The sequence below is a fragment of the Oncorhynchus tshawytscha genome, linkage group LG08 (genome assembly GCF_018296145.1).
Source record: "Oncorhynchus tshawytscha isolate Ot180627B linkage group LG08, Otsh_v2.0, whole genome shotgun sequence".
Lineage (NCBI taxonomy): Eukaryota > Metazoa > Chordata > Actinopteri > Salmoniformes > Salmonidae > Oncorhynchus > Oncorhynchus tshawytscha.
Window position 1 is genome coordinate 39,053,777 of NC_056436.1, and position 18,926 is coordinate 39,072,702.

The window sequence follows — 18,926 nt, forward strand, 5'->3', positions numbered from 1 at the left end:
CCAAATAGGGGTACCTTCTATATACCACTCTACGTCTAACACAACTGATTGGCTCAAAAGCATTAAGGAAAGAAATTCCAAAAATGTACTTTTAACAAGGCACACCTGTCAATTGAAATCCATTCCAGGTGACTACCTCATGAAACTGGTTGAGAGAATGCCAAGAGTTTGCAAAGCTGTCATCAAGGAAAAGGGTGGCTACTTTGAAGAATCACGTTTTTGATTACTACATGACTTCATATGTGTTATTTCATTGTTGATGTCTACACTATTATTCTACAACGTAGAAGAAGAAAAAAACTTTAAACCTTGAATGAGTAGCTGTATCCAAACTTTTGACTGGTACATTAAACATTAACCAATTAACCAATACATTTTGATTTGATGAACAGAGCAAAGTGAAAGCCTGCTCCAGAGCACCCAGGACCTCAGAAGGTGAACCTTGTCCTGTTAAACTGGGGCTAACAACCCTAAGAAAACTGCCAAGACAAAGAAGGCCCTTCTCCCCAGATTGCTCAGTTTGTCCTAATGGCCAACTCTATGAAGAGTATTGGTGGTTCCAAACTTTTTCCATTTAAGAATGATAGCGGCCACTGTGTTCTTGGGGACTTTCAATGCTGCATAATGTTTTTGGTACCCTTCCCCAGATCTGTGCCTTGACAAATTCCTGTGTCGGAGCTCTACGGACAATTCCTTCAACCTCAAGGCTTGTTTTTTTTCTGACATGCACTGTCAACTGTGGGACCTTATATAGACAGGTGTGTGCCTTTCAAAATCATGTCCAATCAATTGAATTTATCACAGGTGGACTCCAATCAAATTGTAGAAACATGTCAAGGATGATCAATGGAAACAGGATGCACCTGAGCTCAATTTAGAGTCTCATAGCAAAGGGTCTATATAGTTACGTAAATAAGGTTAAAAAGAAATGTGCAAACACTTCTTTAAAAAAATATATTTTTCATTTTGTTATTATGGGGTATTGGGTACTCATGAGAATTTTTTTTAAATTTTTTATCTAATCCATTTTCAAATAAGGCTGAAACGTAACAAAATGTGGAAAAAGTCAAGGGGTCTGAATATTTTCCGAATGCATTGTAGATGCTCCTAAAAACCAATGAGGACATGGGAGAGGTGGATATTGCAGTGCAACAAGCGTCAAAAACAGAACCAGAACCAAGTTCTATTTTAGCGCCTAGCTACGCAGACTTGCGCAAGAATTTTAGATGAAACCATTGAATAACATGCATGTGTAAATGTATTTTACAATGCGAGCAGTGTGGTCAGCATGTAACACACAAAGCCCATCAACCAGCATCATGCCTCAGCAGACACTTTCAATCTGAAGAGAGTGCTCGGTCAGGAAAACTGGGCGAGTGCACGGGGGACAGATGGAGTCATAAACCAAGCCCGGCTGAACACGACAACACAGCCCTCAATCATTCTCCCACACTCCCTCGCTCAGAAGCATTCATCTCACTGAGGCGTTCGCCGTTCAGAGCACTGAAAGAAAATACAAATAATCACAGTTCACCAGGATCTAGGCCGTTCTTTTGTATGTCTTGCTGTTTGAAGCAGACGTTTTTTAAATTAGAGGCTTTTAACCTAAAGAGTAGGGAACAAGAGGGGATTTCCACAACTGGCCACTGTACCATTGCATGATAGGACAACGCTTACACCCCACGCAGATTATGTCAGAATCTTCTCCAAGATAAAACACAAAATGAAACTCAGCACATGGGGATGAAGATTTCAGTTCCTCTACTGGTATTGACAATGACCTTGCTTGAGTTGAGTAGATAGAGTGAAATAACGAGTCTCTTAATTCATGACATCAGGCACCATCTGGCTCTCTCCAATCTGGAGACTAACACCATTGAGCCTGTAGGGTCGTCACCGGGGCGATGGAGTCCCAGTAATACTTCCCAGGACACAGAGAGGGTTAAGATTTCAAAGCTCTTCATCAATTCAAATAGATTCACAACGCATCATCAGTCAGAAAACAGCCGGCCCAGAGTCAGATGACAAACAGCTACAGCATCAAGTTGTTGCTAGCCATGTTATTCCAGAGAGAGTTGAGTATTAAAAAAAAATGTGTTTTTATAATTTCTTAAAAGAGATTGCAATAATAGATTTCTGAATTAAGGTCAGTCTAACCAGAAATATTGGATATTGCTAAGGAAACTGAGCCAATGAACGACATACTTGGGGTTCTCACTAGTTGGTTTATTACAAATCACAATTACCCAAACACTTCTTGAACAAATGGAACCTTAGACTTTTAAGATAACACAAAAAGATGGACACAGATCTTACTTTAAGCCTTTACAAGTAAACCCAAGTGACCATATTGGAAACCCATTTCCCCAAACCACACTAACATCCTCTCTAGCTGCACTACCATCCCACTTCCCTCCTGCCTGTCAGTGTCACCGCCATAACGGGAGAAAAATGCCAATTCCTGCCAGCCAGACATTAACCCCAGAATGGCTGACCAACACAGGCCCCCACATCTGCTGTCTGGGCCTGGTTTAGCTCAGAACTAGGAAGGTGAGGCAAGCCCTTATACCTAAAGCACTTGCCTTACATTATCCAAGGTCTCTCAAACCAAAACATGGAGAGAAATTAGCTGGGGAGGGTCATTTATATTTCATAGTGCATCCATTGTACGTCTCTTCATGGGTTTTGGTGTACATTTGAATGCCCCTTTTACAGTTTGTGAAAATCAGGGAAAACATCTTTTGAAAAACAATATATTTTTTTAGAAGTAGTTTCCTTAAAATGTATGTGTATTTTTAGGCCATGATATCATCACATTGGCTAGATTGGGTTTTGACAGAGATATTTTTTTTAACCTCGACACAAACTGAATCCTTCTGCTGCTATCGTTCGCTACATACTTCAAGTCTGAGACTGCAATCACTAAAGTTGGTTGTGGTGAAAACAAAAATGAAGGGTGTGGTAGAAAAAGTCAGGGTTTGGATCATCTCTAACCAATCAATCAGAGTATCGAAGCCAGTGACCCATTTTCTAAACGTCAATTTACTAATGTTTCTAAACCCAGAAGCCCAACATCGCGAGAATTCCAAGAACGCTTGCGAAAGAGACCAACCAGACCAGGGTTTGAGAAGTCAATGAGAAAAATAAATAAAATATTCCTTAGTTGTTTAATTTTCTTAAAAAAGGTACAACCTACATATGAGCCAATGTCTGAAGTAGTTGAACATTACTACAACCTTGCGAAAGTGACAAAATTACACGTTTTCATTTCTGTCAAAAACAGCTTTATATCATAAAAAGTGCCTTTGATTTGATGGCCTTCACATGCGCAGTTCGGCGTGAGACAGCCGTTAGACCAGATGTTTCTGTGCATGAGCTAGCCAACATCGCCTTCGAGAGTGATCTGGGATTTCTATTGGAGAAGCAATTTCTGCCTATATACATACTGTACCGTCTTTGGATTTACTTACGTGTGTTTTGGCCCAAACCATCAGCCTCTGGAACCAATCAGACAATCTAGAATGCACAGTACCAGTCAAAAGTTTGGACACACCTATTCATTCAAGGGTTTTTCTTTATTTTCTACATTCTAGAATAATAGTGAAGAAAACAAAACGATGAAATAACACATGGAATCGTGTTAAACAAATCAAAACAGATTTTATATTTGAGATTCTTCAAAATATCCACTTTGTCTTGATGACAGCGTTGCCATTCTCTCAACCAGCTTCATGAGGTAGTCACCTGGAATGCATTTCAATGAACAGATGTGCCTTGTTAACCTCTCTGGGATATGTGGGACGCTATGCGTCCCACCTGGCCAAAAGCCAGGGAAAATGCAGAGCGCCAAATTCAAATAAATTACTATAAAAATCTAAACTTTCATTAAATCCCACATGCAAGATAGCAAATTAAAGCTACACTTGTTGTGAATCCAGCTAACATGTCAGATCTCAAAAAAGCTTTTCGGCGAAAGCAAACGCCGCTATTATCTGAGGATAGCACCTCCGTAAACAAAGCGAGACCATATTTCAATTTGCAGGCGCGACACAAAACGCAGAAATAAAAAATATAATTCATGCCTTTGACGAGCTTCTTTTGTCGGCACTCCAATATGTCCCATAAACATCACAAATGGTCCTTTTGTTCGATTACTTCCGTCCATATATCCAAAATGTCTATTTATTTGGCGCGTTTGATCCAGAAAAACACCAGTTCCAACTTGCTCAACTGCCAAAACATTTCAAACTACTTTTGTAATACAAAAAGGTTAACACAAATAGATACAACTGAAGACTGGATGATCTGTGTTCAATACAGGAAGAAAATAAACTGAAGCATGCTTTCTGGTCACGCGCCTCTAACTAACAGTACACTTCAAGTGACCCTCATTCAAGATGGCCATACTTCTTCATTACACAAAGGAATAACCTCAACCAATTTCTAAAGACTGTTGACATCCAGTGGAAGCTATAGGAACTGCAAGAAGGTCCCTTAGACATCTAGATTCCAATGAAAACCCATTAGAAAGAGAGTGACCTCAAAAAAATGGTTTGTCCTTGGGGTTTCGCCTGCTAAATAAGTTCTGTTATACTCACAGACATGAGTCAAACAGTTTTAGAAACTTGTCACCACCCCCTGTCACCAAGCAGTTAAAAGTACATTTGTGGAATGTCTTTCCTTCTTAATGCATTTGAGACAAACAGTTGTGTTGTGACAAGGTAGGGGTGGTAATACAGAAGATAACATGGACTTGGTCTTTTACCAAATAGGGCTATGGCAAGAACAGCTCAAATAAGCAAAAAGAAGCGACAGCCCATCATTAAAACATAAAGCTCAGTCAATAGAGAACATCAAGACCTTTGATATGATAACTTCATTAGAATTAAGAGCACCTCAGAAATTGCAGCCCAAATAAATGCTTCACAGATGATTTCTGCATGGGTGGTTCCCACCGTGAAGCATGGAGGTGGTGGTGTGATGGCATGGGTGTGGGGGGACTTTGCTGGTGACACTGTCTGTGATTTCAAAGCACACTTAACCAGCATGGCTATCATAGCATTCTGCAGCGATACGCCATCCCATCTGGTTTGCGCTTAGTGGGTCTATCAATTGTTTTTCAAAAGGGCAATGACCCAACACACCTACAGGCTGTGTAAGGGCTATTTGACCAAGGAGATTGATGGAGTGCTGCATCAGATGACCTGGCCTCCACAATCACCCGACCTCAACCCAATTGAGATGGTTTGGGATGAGCTGGACCGCAGCGTGAAGGAAAAGCAGCCAACAAGTGCTCAGCATATGTGGGAACTCCTTCAAGACTGATGGAAAAGCATTCCAGGTGAAGCTGGCTGAGAGAATGCCAAGAGTGTGTGAAATATATTTTTGATTTGTTTAAAACTTTTTTGGTTACTACATGCTTCCATGTGGTATTTCATAGTTTTGATGTCTTCACTATTATACAATTTAGAAAATAGTAAAAATAAAAGAAAAAACAATGAATTAGTAGGCGTGTCAAAACTTTTGATGGTACTGTATTTCCATTCTAGGAATCATAGGGGAGTAAACATAGACCCAGACTCATTGTGGGTCTATGAAACTAACGTCCGTGGTTGTGGCATATCATTTGGCCGAAGCAATGACTTTTGGTAGCTAGGCAAACATATTTCATGTCCACAACTGATTCCAAGGCCCTCGAAAGGCCAGGGGAGTTGGAACTGGGCAAGAAGAGTAAAAAGATAAAATGTTTTGGTCAATAAGGGACATGAGAAAGATAATTTGACAATCCAGGACAATATGCTCTCACTACCAGAGATGAGACTAATCAATGCCAGGATTAGATTAGTTACACAGACTAAAAAGCATTCCTGGATGCTTGCATATCGGATAGTGTCAGGGACGACCCGGACTCATTGTTCTCGTCACGGAACTATTTGATGACCGGAATATCTAGCATCCGGAACCCCACCGCGACAGACTTCCACCCAGAGAAAACAAAGCAGTTGTGTGGGTTAAAAAGTGCCAACCCCACACAGCCAGCTCTCGTAGTCTGGCCTCAGACTAGTAGTCGGTCAGCCTCGCTGCCACACCTTCTTTGAACTGCTGAGGATCATGGAAGGGAGAAGGGAGGGACACCCACACATGTCTGGTTCCCGTCTGGTGTCAATATATTACACGTCACTGACTCCACCCCCAATCCCCCCCATGCTGGAGTCATACAAGGAAACAGTCTGACACAAATTGAGACAGTGCCAAGAAAGGAGGCAGTCTGGGATAATTATCTAATTCATTGAGGGGGGGGGGGCTTGATTCTAATCCAAGTTTTATAGAGGCACCAGATGTTAAAGTCAAAACAAACACCCTGAAAAGAAGTCTGCTGGGACTGGGAAGCAGTGTTTTTGCAATAGGGTTTACTTTACACCACCCTGGTCTCTGTGAAAGAAGAGAAATTCTGTGTGCCATGTGAGAGACCTGACACAGTGCTCCAACACTCATTTCACTACTGTGTTCAAACCTCCCCCTCCTGATGGTGGCATTTAAAGTACACAGTAGAGTGTCTCTCCTGGAAGTCTTTATAGAAGCTACTCACTACCTCTTAGCTGTTGCTGCAAGTCACATTTCAGGAAACTGGAGCAAGACTGGGGGGGAGAATTAAAACAGGGCAGAGAGAGATCTGGTTAATGATGTCTCTATGTGCAGCCATGACTCTGGGGAGTAGGCTGCCACGGCAGAGCCCATTACTGTGACTGCTGAGGTGGACAGACCTCCTCCTCCCTAATGGTGCCCTCTTTGAATGTGCTTCACCTGCCACGTCAGACCGACCAGTTGGGATCACAGCAGGGGTGCAGTCACTCAAATGGCAAGCAGGCAGCTACTCTAGTTACCTTGGATGCGAACACGCAATTGCATGCACGTACACTCAAATACAGATGCATTTGAGCGAGCGCACACAAAACCCAGATACACACAAGAGAACAAAGACACACACAACTTTCTCCATTGGGTGTAGTCAACCACACAGTAAAGGTGGAGGAGGACAAACAGAAGTGGGAAAGCTGCAACTCAAAGCATACGACCATGGGCCTCCCGAGTGGGCCTCCCGAGTGGCGCAGCGGTCTAAGGCACTACATTGCAGTGCTTGAGATATCACTACAGATCAGGTTTCGATTCCAGGCTGTGTCACAAACGGCCATGACCGGGAGTCCCATAGGGCGGCGCACAATTGGCCCAGCGTCGTCCGAGTAGGGGAGGGTTTGGCCGGGGGGGGGGTTACTTTCAGGCTGACTTTGGTTGTCAGTTGAACAATGTTTCCGCCGACACATTGGTGCAGCTGGCTTCCAGGTGTTAAGAAGCGCGGTTTGGCGGATCATATTTCAGAAGACACACAAATCGACTTTTTGGGTTCGGGAAAGACAAACCCAACGGTGTAACTCCAATGCCAGAGTGTGCAAAGCTGTCCTCAAGGCAAAAGGTGGTTACTTTGAAGAAACTAAAATATATTTTGATTTGTTTAACACTTTTTTTTTAGTTACTACATGAGTCCATGTGTTATTTCATAGTTTTAATGTCTTCACGATTACTCTACAATGTAAAAAAAAAAGGAGAAACCTTTGAATGACTACGGGTCCAAACTTTTGACTGGAGCTGTATAAAAGTTTTTTTTTTAAAAGGCACTCGCACATCTGAGCCATCTTTATTTGCAGGTGCATGGTAACAGTTGAATAAAATGAGGGGGGAAAAAAACACTGCTCTTCAATAAGCTTTATGTATCGGCCTAACAGCCTTCGTTAAAGCTCTGACTGTGAGGCCGATACGTAAAGCCTCTTTAAGAGCAGTGTTACTATCAACAGCAGTGTCTTATTTTTTCTCACTGTAATAATATTTTTTTCAATAAAAATGACCGCAAAAGGCATGTACATACACACACACACATCCCCCTTGAATTAGGTTAATGACTGAAGTGCGTAGTTGAGAGCGTGTGAAAGCAGGCGGGAGACTAAAGGAGCTGCCTTGTGGTAAAGCTATTCAGCGCTCTAGAGAATAAGACTGATGTCATTTAACAATTGAAATGCCTGGCAGACGAGTCGGGCCCAAAACAGGTGCGCGCCTGAGAATCAGCGTACTGAGCAAAGGAAACTACTTCCATTTCCCTGTGTGCGTTACGGCCTCAGCTCTATGCACTCACTGTATGTGATTTGGATGAGAGATAAAAAAGGGGAGAAAAACAACAACCTTTCAAGCACTTCATTCACAACTTTGAGCAATTTGGAGCAACTAAGTCAATATTTGAATAGGCCTGTGAACCATTAAGGGGACCACTAACAAGCTGTGGTTCTGGTGTTTAACACAGAGCAGTAATACATGCAGTCAGCCTGGGGGACGGGGGGGGACTGTGGAAAAGTCCACCCGCTCAAAGAGTCAGTGTCCTCACTGGGCATATTATGGTCGCTAGGAGTGTTTAAAGAGCCATGCGGAGGAAGGTTAGCAAAGAGAAGGGAGAAAACAGCCCTCTCTCTCTCTCTCCCTCTTTACTGGTGTCACAAGACCAGCCCCCTGCAGCTTCTGACCAGGGAATGAGTCAAGTGCACACACACACACACACACACACCTCTCTCTGAAGGCCACTCAAATACACAGCAAAAGAGGAGTCTGATGTTAAAGCAGGATTAAATGTACAATACATGCAAATTTGAACACAAAATAGAAGAGAGAATAAACAGGACAAAACAGTCAACTGAGAACAAGTGTACCAGCTTACATTGACAACCTGGTAAATATGTCAAACTTACTGTCGGATTTATTCCAACAACACTTTGTCCAAAACTAACTCAACAGGCGTTTGGTGGTTTACTACTCCTTAGTGAAAACTGTAAAAACTACTAAAAAGGGGACCCTTGGACCTGAACAGTCACCACCTGCCAGCAATAATACTCACACTTTGGTGAGGACATAAACTGAGGTACTAAAACCGTCAAAGAAAACAAACCCTAGTTTGGAATAGAAAGGCAGCTAGTGCCGAACCCCCTGGCGTAGCTACCTCATGTCACTCTAGGCTACATCAATGGATGGCTCCATTTACGTCTGGAGAAACCGCTTGCCATCCCGACTGACCCTCTGCCCTTCAATTGACCCCTTCAAAACATATTTTGACACATTGTACACACTTCCTGTGTTCAATGGGGCTTTATTATTGTGTCATTTGGAGACTTTCGAACTGATGAGGTTCAACATTTCCCCATCGCAAAATGGGCTCTTCAGCCATCGTCCAAAAAAACTTTCAAGTTGGTCTCGTCTGAGCAGATTCTCACAGGTTATAATGCACTTGGGGTTTGGGTGCAAGATGATTCTCAGAGCCACCACTGCCTGTGAACACTGGACAAGATGGGGCATGCCTCAAAAGCATTCAGATTTGGGCTTTTTCAACACTTAGTGGCTATTTGAGACCGTGTGAGAACTGTCCATCTCGACACTACAGACTCACAGGGACGATTGAAAATATATACTAGTGATGTGCTTGAAGATCGAGGTGACTGAGCAGTGGGGGCAAGTGGGACTTTTTCCCTCAGCCCTCAATGATCATCAATTACCAAAGAGCTCAGAGGGCAAAAAGGTCAAATAAAGGCAAACGGCGAGCATCGCCAAACCCCAAGGGTGTAGTACACTTTTACTTCATCACACAGTGACCCGCATCCACTCTTGGTGGGCATGTTCTGGTAGGCAGTACAATGAGTAACTGTTAACCTGGAAATTCAGGATTCAAATTTCACTTGGTATACTTGTCTGAGTAAACCAAGTGACAATGCAAATATCAAGCTTTGAAAGAAAAGAGAGCTTTAACTACCTGGGGGTGGGGGAAGAGAACTAATAGCAGAATTTTTGTGAGTTTGTTAAAATACTCCCTTAAAAGTCAAACAAAGGGTATAAATTAGCAGGGGACTGATGAAGTACGCTTGAGGGAGGAGTGGGTAAATTAGGACCAAATGAGTCTTGCAACAACAAAAAGAATCCAGTGAACATAAACAGTTTCTGGCCTGCTCACATCTACCAATGTGTCGGCATCACGGTGGATACTTAGCAATGCCAAAGGGTCATAGTTACATACAAGGAGCATATGAGGATCATCCTTCAAGCTGTGCGGTCACCTGGAAAAACCAACGGGTGATTCTGGAAAACATTATGGGCCAGTGTGCTGTGGAAGGGGATGCTATGAAGAGGAATGCAAGATCCTTGCATGAAGCTCCTTTGAAGTTTTTCCAGGACCGTCTCCTGGAGTACGACATGAAGAGCGGCACCGCAACAGGACCACGTTAGGCAGAGGCATAAGAAACTCAGCGGTGTTCAAAAATAGAGTTCTTTTGAGATGCACGAACAGAAATCTCAACACATTGCCGTGCGTTTTTTTCCGTCTCTACAGTATGTGAAAAGAATGGGGTGCAACAGGGAGCCCGACTTGCTTGACAAATGGAACTAGTCAGAGGAAAGACATTCAGGAAACTAGAATATCAGCCACATGAGGACAGAGGATATCGAAGATAAAAAAATCTTTGTTAGGATGTTGTTGTTGTTGATTCACGTAGAGAATCTGTTCAAAAGCGCATAATTGCTAAGAGCACTTCCAATCATGTAAAAAATATATATAATTAAACTACAATCTATCCATTTATAACTACATAAGACATTTGGCCTTCTTGATGGCTTCATTACACATCCAGCTTCTCAGAACATAACAAAAGCTTGAGGGGGAACACATCTGAAAGCCCGTCCTCCATGAGCCCACTGCAGTTTTCTTAAGTGAAAGCGACAACCCAGCAACACAATTACAAAGATTCCTGAAGAAACTGCTCTCCCCCTGCATGTGCAGAGGCCACAGCAACAAATCAATGAGGGAGTTCATTAATGAAGAGGCATGGACTGTCAGAGAACAATGGCCTTGAAAAGGAGCTGTTCACGGCAATCTTTGGCAGGCCCCCTGACGGAGGGCCTCCACACTTCCATGTAACCCCACTCCCAACAAAGGCCGGTGAACTCCTGACCCCCCTACCCAATCAATGTCACACACACACACACACACACACACACACACACACACACACCAGAGATTTGCTTGCAGTATTGTATCCCAACAGCCTAGGCTCACCAATCGGGAGGACAGCCCCCAAAAATGATTGTGTCAGTACCGTGACCACCCCCCCCGTTCCCTCTTTCCACTGTTTAGCCCCATCGGGAGGTTTTATAATTTGTAGGAAGGCCCCAGAGAGAGAGCCTGAGACTGGATGATAACAGGGAGCCTGCTGCCTCCGGTTCCAATTGTATGAGATACATCACACTTCTAATGCACGGCAAGGAGGAAACACGCTGGGTACTCTTAGGGTGGAAAAGATGACTTTTCATAGTTTCCGATTGTGTGATACCACATGGCATTTCTGCCTATTTGCTAAACAGACTGAAGTGAAGCTGTAGAAAGAACAAAAACATTGCCTCAAGCCTTAAGGTCTCTTTTTTTTTTAAACAAAGACTAAGTTGAAGAATGAAGAGACACAAAAAAATTAAAATAAACTTCAACTTTCATTGACCGAATAGAACATCCTGGTCATTAAAAGGATAGTTCTGGATTATGGCAATACCGTTTCTATGTCTCTGTCTCTAACTATCATTAGTGCTAGCTTAGCGCAAAGACTGGAAGTCTTCGGGTATAGCGCTAAGCTAATTAGCATTGGCTCGCAAAACGACCTCAATTCCTTCTTACTGGACGCAGAGGCATAAAAATGGTATTCACAAGTTCATCTGACATTTCATTTACAGTAAGTGTGATAAGCTCCTTAAGAGGGATATGCAGGCCAAGGTGGCTGGCAGTGGGCAGCTCACAAGGCAAACATCCTCCTGTGTTGTCCCCAAGGCAATTACTCATGGATGGTCTCTGTGTGCATGCTTATCCCTTGTGTCTGAGGCCTTGTTAAAAACTTTCCTCCATGCCCCCTGTTCTGCCCCACAGCTGCTCGTTCCAGTCCAGCCTGGCTGGCTGTTCCCGCAGGACAATGCCTGGAATGGCCATAGGAATCTGGGAGTAGATGAGGCCACGCCTTCCGCCGGCCCGGGAACACGACGCGAAACACATAATGAAGGGTTGTCAGACGCACCATCAGGCTGCTTATCCAGAGGTAACATGGATGTAGGCTCCGTGAGAAAACCTACTACTCTTTGTCTGTAGATACGGTCGATATATTGTAGATATATTGCTGTTAAGCTTTCAGATCACACCTCTCTTGGCAGAGTGGTGGAGCCTGGGGTGGCTGGACGCTAGAGTATTGACATCATCTTTTTAGAAAGGATATCAGTTGCATCCATTTCTCACAGTTGCCCCAGATGACAGGAACAACCCTGCCAATCCCCTAACACTTCTCAATCTCCATACAGAACAATGCAGTCAGACAACATGCATCACAAGCACGTTGCTGGAATACCAACGTTGTGGACTCAGAGTTGTGCCAGGATAAAATAGCCAGAGGGTATAGGAAGACAACAAAAAAAGTCCATGCAGAAAGCAGGCTATAAATATCCATCATTCAACTGAGAAAAATGGGCAGCATGGGATGTGGGTGACAGACAGTCAATGAGCCTGGTCCACCATTGGTCCCCCCCTCTTGTGGACTCTTGTGTGGGGTGCTGCCATACTCAGATTCCAGGAATATTTCTCTGTGGAAGGAAGGCCCGTGTGTGCGCACAATGGGTGCTATCGGAACACATGAAATGTCATCCATTTTACAGACCAACACAAAGGATAGGCAACACGGTGTGGGTTTCACACTGGATGTGCTAACCCGCATGTACCTTGGAGTAGGAAACCGCAGTTTGCTTGGAACCCATAAATCGGAGAGGACGTGGTTTCGCAAAACCAAAAGAACTAGATGCAATGTCTAAGAACTAGATAACTCACCTGTTGTTCAACGATGATAGCCGGTAAGACCAGCAATTTAGTTCTTGAGTCAGAGGCTTCACTCCCATTGTAAGAGGCCAAAAGCAAATCTCTGCCAGTGCCTCTAGTCTACTGTACAAAAGGCTCCTGTCTTGAACTCCTGCCATAGCAGTTCAAATGGGAGCGTAATTGAACAACAACCATTAGTGAAGAGAACATTAACTTATCAGACAAAATACATCTCTCCCTCTGAGCCAGATCTGGGGGGTGGATGCATGATAAATCAGATCAAAAAGGAGTGGTCTATTCATTTTGATCCCACTTAGCCCTTGTTCCACTGCTGGCAGAGCCAGGGGCAACGCCAAGACTGCTCCAAATAACTAAGAACTGCCAGTCTTTGACATCTTTTCAGTTTTACGAAAGGCATACCAGTGATGGTATATTTTGACTCTGAATACATTAGAGTGAGTGCCATTAGACCTGAGCACTTAGTCCACAACCTAATGGACGCAGATGACGAGATGCCGATTAAGGCAGCCCCCCCCCCCACCTCTCTGATTCAGAGGGGATGGGGTAAATGCGGAAGACATTTCAGTTGTACTACTGACTAGGTATCCCACTTTCCCTAAATGTTCTGTGATGGCGTCGCCTCTTTCAAAACACTGTGCATTCCTCTCGAACTCTGAGCAAAGTAACATCTGCACAGTCAGAGACTTGCTTGCTCAAAATGAGAACGTATGTGATCATCAGACTAATATAAACCAAGGCTCTTGTAAAAAAAGCTCAGCGGGTGGGGACAAACTGTTGTCTTATAGTTGTGGTTTTAAGAGAACTGTAATCCGAGTAGCACTTTTAGTGGCTCCTCCTCTGCAGGGCACATTAAGCCAATTTATTTGGGGATGAGAGACAAAGCTTTTACAGCCGCAAACCTAATTAAAGTTCCGCCCACTGTAATTGGTTTATCACACAACAGACTAGGTCCCATTAAGCTCTGTGCTGTATAGTGTCTCATAGATAGAGTATCTCCCTCTGTGTAACACTAGAGGGCTCATCTGAACAGACCCGATCGATGCCATCAGTCAAGATTGAGGGATGTGAAGAGTGAGGCAGTAGGCCCATATCAACAATTCCAGAGCACTCAGACGAGACAAGCTACCATCAAACAGAACTGGTGGTTCTGCTGGACCTCTTGAATCAGCCCTCTTGAAACAGAACTTAGTCCATCTAGATCCACAAATTCTCACCCCTTCCAGAATTAAAATCTTTCACGCCAACATGTACAGCCTGCATGGAATCAGGTGTTGTTGTTGCATCTACAGTGCTGACAAAACTCCCACATGTCATTTCCTTAATGTCAATTATTTAGCACAAAAGTGCATAGTTTAATGGGAATGCAAAATTTGGGGCGCCAAAATCTGTAGCCCTAAATACCAGCGTGACAAGCAATAAGGCAATTCTAAAAACTGGAACGACAACGGTCATTCGACATATTGCGAAACATCTGCTGCACAGTCAACATTTTTCAATTGCTGAAATACAGACTTGAGTAGGCTAGATGTGTTCAGCTCCTGCTGCCTTCAAACAGTCCTCAACTGTCAAGGACAAAAATGGAGACACTAGCACTTTTATAGCAAGACACAAATCTTTGTGGTCACTGAATCAGCACACTGCTGGGAATTCAAAACTATCAGGGATCCTTCGTGCAGGGATGTAGTCTATTGGCCATGTGTAACTACTTGTTGGTACAGAACATAAAACATTGGGTCTTTATCATTTAGTCATCAACAAGGAGGTGAGGAATAGAAAACCAAAAAGCACTTGGGGTCTTTCTTTGTTGTATATTTACTGCGTTTAATAGGAAGTTGTTGCTCTGATTCGACAGTGCCCAGTGGTGGTGTCCATTGATAGACATGGACAATATTAGGCCTACTTCCCACACACAAAACAAGAATAAAACCCATTGACCTTTCACCTACTTAAATCTACTGGATTAATCAAATGTGGTTTGCATTTGTTCATTGCACCTTAATAACATTACTAGAGCAGTAAGAAGGAAAAATCTGTAGAAATAACACTGTCGTGTTCAAATGCACTGCCGCGGGCCAAGGCACCTTTTGAGTGCATTTCTGATTCCAGTCAGCCGCCAGGACACAATACGTGTTCGCAGTTCACTGCGTTGTCTAATTGGGCAAACAGGCTCAAGGCCTTGTTGTCCTTGGGTAAATTCATTTGAAAATTCATTCAAATTCATTTGTCCTTGGGTAAATTCAGTTTTCCCTGCCACAATGCAGAAAGGTCCATGTAAAAAAAAGATTGATTATTTGAATAATCTGAAATGTTTCCACACAGACACACTCTCTCCAAGATACTGTTGAGAGACACGAAAGGTTTAAACCAGAGCAGGCCAAAAGAAACATCTACACAACAACCACAGACAGCTCTGAACAGTAACCTATAGGCTATATAACATGTGCCCAGAGTTTCCTGGTCAGGTCATGTGGTCCGGGAAAAACTCCTGGCCCTGCTAGGCCATAACCACTGAACACAACATTTAATCTAACCATTTACACCTTTAGGAAAGGTGAATCACCTGTCAGCTTTAAACAGCTGCCTGCCTACTTCACACCTCCAGAACCACAAGTTTATTGCTCTCTCGTACAGGTGTGTAGATAATCTGTCTGAGGTTGTCTGGAATCAAAGCCTCAACTCCGATGCCAGGATGTTATTCTGATGATAAGCCTTCAAAGCTTGAGGCTTGATGCGCAGATGTATTTTTCCCCTCAAGTCAGTTAACATCTAAGAGAGAGAAAACGTTGTACCACTAAAAGAAGATACTGTATGTATCGAGGACAAACGGACTACCTTTGCTTAGCGTGAACCCGTTGTCCCTCCTGCAGCATTTCTTCCCTGAAATAACTACTTTACTGAACACATATATAAACAACAATTTCAAAGAGTTTTCTGCATTACAGTTCACATAAGGAAATCAGTCAATTGAAATAAATCCGTGAGGCGCTAATCGATGGCTGGGCATATGACTGGGCAAGGGCACAGCCATGGTTGAGCCTGGGAGGGCCACTGGGGAACCAGGCCCAGTCAACCAGAATGAGTTTTTCCCCACAAAAGGGCTTTATTACAGACAAAAATACTCCTCAGCACATCCCCCGTCAGACGATCCAGCAGGTGAAGAAGCCAGATGTGGACGTCCTGGGCTGGCGTGTGCCCAACATTTGAGAAAAATAAGCTTTTTGTGCGTATGAAACATTTCTGGGATCGTTTATTTCAGATCATGAAACATGGGACCAACACTTTACATGTTGCGCTTATATTTTTGTTCAGTGCACATCTTTACATCCAGGCTGTATCACAACCGGCCCTGATTGGGAGTCCCATAGGGCAGCGCACAATTGGCCCAGCGTCGTCCAGGTTTGGCCGGTGTAGCCCATCATTGTAAATAAGAATTTGTTCTTAACTGACTTGCCCAGTTAAATAAAGGTTAAATTTAAAAAACATGCATGATAATCCAATCAAATTTGATTTGTGACCTTAACGTGAAATTCTTACTTACAAGGAGGAAGCTTAGCAGCACACCTTTCATGCAAACAGTGGCAATACAGCAGATTTAGGGACATGATCAAGGGCTTAGGTGAGTCTCCTCATGCACAACCAAGAATGGAGTAGGCATATTTCAAAAAATGTTGCTGGTCTCAAATGCTGGTCCCTTGTTATAAAACTTCAGAAATGGCTGACATTAGCTGTTGTTGCCTTTTGAACAATGGCTATGTGATTAGTAATATGTGGAAGTGGAGCATACGCAGTCTGTGGTGCGGCAGCTTCCCATGTGGGAAATGCTATTTATATCATTTGACAGGGCGAGGCTCAGAGCTCTGTTGGCTGTATAGAGATGGGTGGTGTTGGTAGGTTTTGATAAAACAAAGCATAAGTGTCCTTTCTGACAACGACCTGCAAGTTTGATGAAGCTTACCCATCTAATAAACCCAAAGTAAAACAGTATTTCGGGCGTAGCCTAACATAAATAGTTAATTTGAGACAGGTGCCACATTCATGACAAAGCTCTTCTATTCCTCAATAGACATGAAACAAAAACGAAATGCAGAGCCATTGTTTGCATGATATAACTTTCCACTGTGCTGCCCATGTTTCCCTGGGAAACGGGTTATTATTTTGAAGTTAATGTATCATTAGGGCCAAGCGTTTCGTTTTGAACTCGTTGGTTGTAAACTAATGGCTAAAGGGGGAGTCTCCAAGTAAACAAAGAGGCTGTAATTCCCATTACGCAGTTCTATTATCCAATAACTCGTCGGATTTTATTATATTATGCACATAATAGCAACAATAGAGAAGCTGTGTAAAAAATAAAATCAATGACGCCTAATTGAAGAAGATACGTTTCCACTTTCCTCTGTGTGAGAGCAACACAGGACAAACGGAGCCAGAAGCCTGCTTGATGAAAACGCCCAACCATGAATAATAAAATAGCCTGCTGTGATGACAGCATCTTGCCAATTACCTTAGGGTACGTTTATAACCGACCTACGAACTGCAACTAGGTTGAAGTTCTGCATTAGCTCTAACCTCGGTCGTGTCCAGCGATGCGGACCTTGAAGTAGCCCTACGCGTCTAAAAATTCACCGCACAACTCACCTCCTCCAAAGCAGTCACGGTATTCCTACAGTGGGACATTCTGGTGGTGAAGTTTGAAGCCGTCGGCGCTTTGTAATCTTCATTTGTCTCCGCCACGAACTCCGAAACTGTAATTTGGTCCGGCATATTTTTTAAATTTTATTTATGTATCCTTTTTTCAAAAATATCTTTTTTGTATTCCCGTTAAACACCAGCGATTTAATTCGAATTTGAGAAAACTTTACAATAGAAAAGTCTGATAAAATGGTTTCCAGTTAAGCATTGCAGTTAGCTATTCCCTTGTCGGCGCAGTCCCAACCTCACTGCAACAATGTTGCACGCTTCTAACTCGGTTGCTACTGCAGCCTTTTTTTTTATTCGATGGCTCACTGCTCTAAAATGTATACTTCCCCCGTCAAGTTTTGGCGGGTCCCACTCGACTTCCAGGGAAATCCAAAGACAACTTCTCGGCTTTTATCTTCTGGTGGTGCCCTCTTGTCTTCCAAAGCTCAAATAAAGCCTGTGAACTTATTTCCTAGCCTGGGAAACAACAAGACCTTTCAATGAAAGTGCAGAACTTGACAAAGGTGAAGGAGGAGGGATTCAATGGATGTGCACTATCCAATGGAGAACACCAGCTGGTGAATATGACCCAATCAGAGTCGAAGGAAGGCGTGGTCTCTCTCAGCATTACAGTGGCATTCTGAGAAAGTTTTTTTTTTAATGGAGTAAAACTGACTGAAGTATTGAAATAGTACTCAATCGGTTCATTATTATGTTTCCATTCATTGCAAGATGAAACTAAATCATATCTTAATTCACACACACATTCAATTACAATTTAAAAGGGAACTTATTGTTCGGGAAAAGGAGGTACCTACTCAGTTGCACAACTGAACGTAATTCAATATCTTTAAAAGCTTGAAAGCTTGTGGAAAGCAAATAATTATTAGCAACAGCTTGACTTACAAAGCACTAATTATTTTATGGTGCATTTGCGTTTGCAAAAGAGGCTCATAGAGATAGAAGACTCATCAGGGATATAATCCATTTTAGCATGGGCATTGCCATTGAGAGCGTCCATCATTTTAAAGTAGTCAACTGGGTGGGGATTCCTATGAGTTGGGAGCAATCAGCTGGTCTCAAAAACGACGTTGGAGTCGACATATGGTAAAGAAATTAACATTAAATTCTCTGGCAACAGCTCTGGTGGACATTCCTGCAGTCAGCATTCCAATTGCACGCTATTTTATTTCAACTCATGAAACATGGAACACATTACATATTTTTGTTCAGTGTGGATACGTACTTTGTATGTTTGCGGAAATCATGATCTCTTTGAATACAGTGTTGAATACAGAAAATGCCT

General features: G+C 43.0%; 1 protein-coding gene across 9 annotated transcripts in view; it reads right to left on the bottom strand.

Moving 5' to 3' along the window:
• Positions 1-18,147, bottom strand: part of asap2a (ArfGAP with SH3 domain, ankyrin repeat and PH domain 2a) — an 88,878-nt gene extending 70,731 nt beyond the window's left edge. For 7 of the 9 annotated variants that reach the window (XM_042325531.1, XM_042325530.1, XM_042325529.1 and 4 more), the window contains exon 1: positions 17,579-18,145. In XM_042325531.1, coding sequence (XP_042181465.1) covers positions 17,579-17,704 — 126 coding nt within the window. In that variant the 5' untranslated portion in view covers positions 17,705-18,145. Of the gene's footprint in view, positions 1-17,578 lie in introns of all 9 variants that reach the window. The other 2 variants (XR_006083894.1, XM_042325527.1) reach the window with 2 other exon arrangements.
• Between the last annotated feature and the right edge of the window lie 779 nt (positions 18,148-18,926).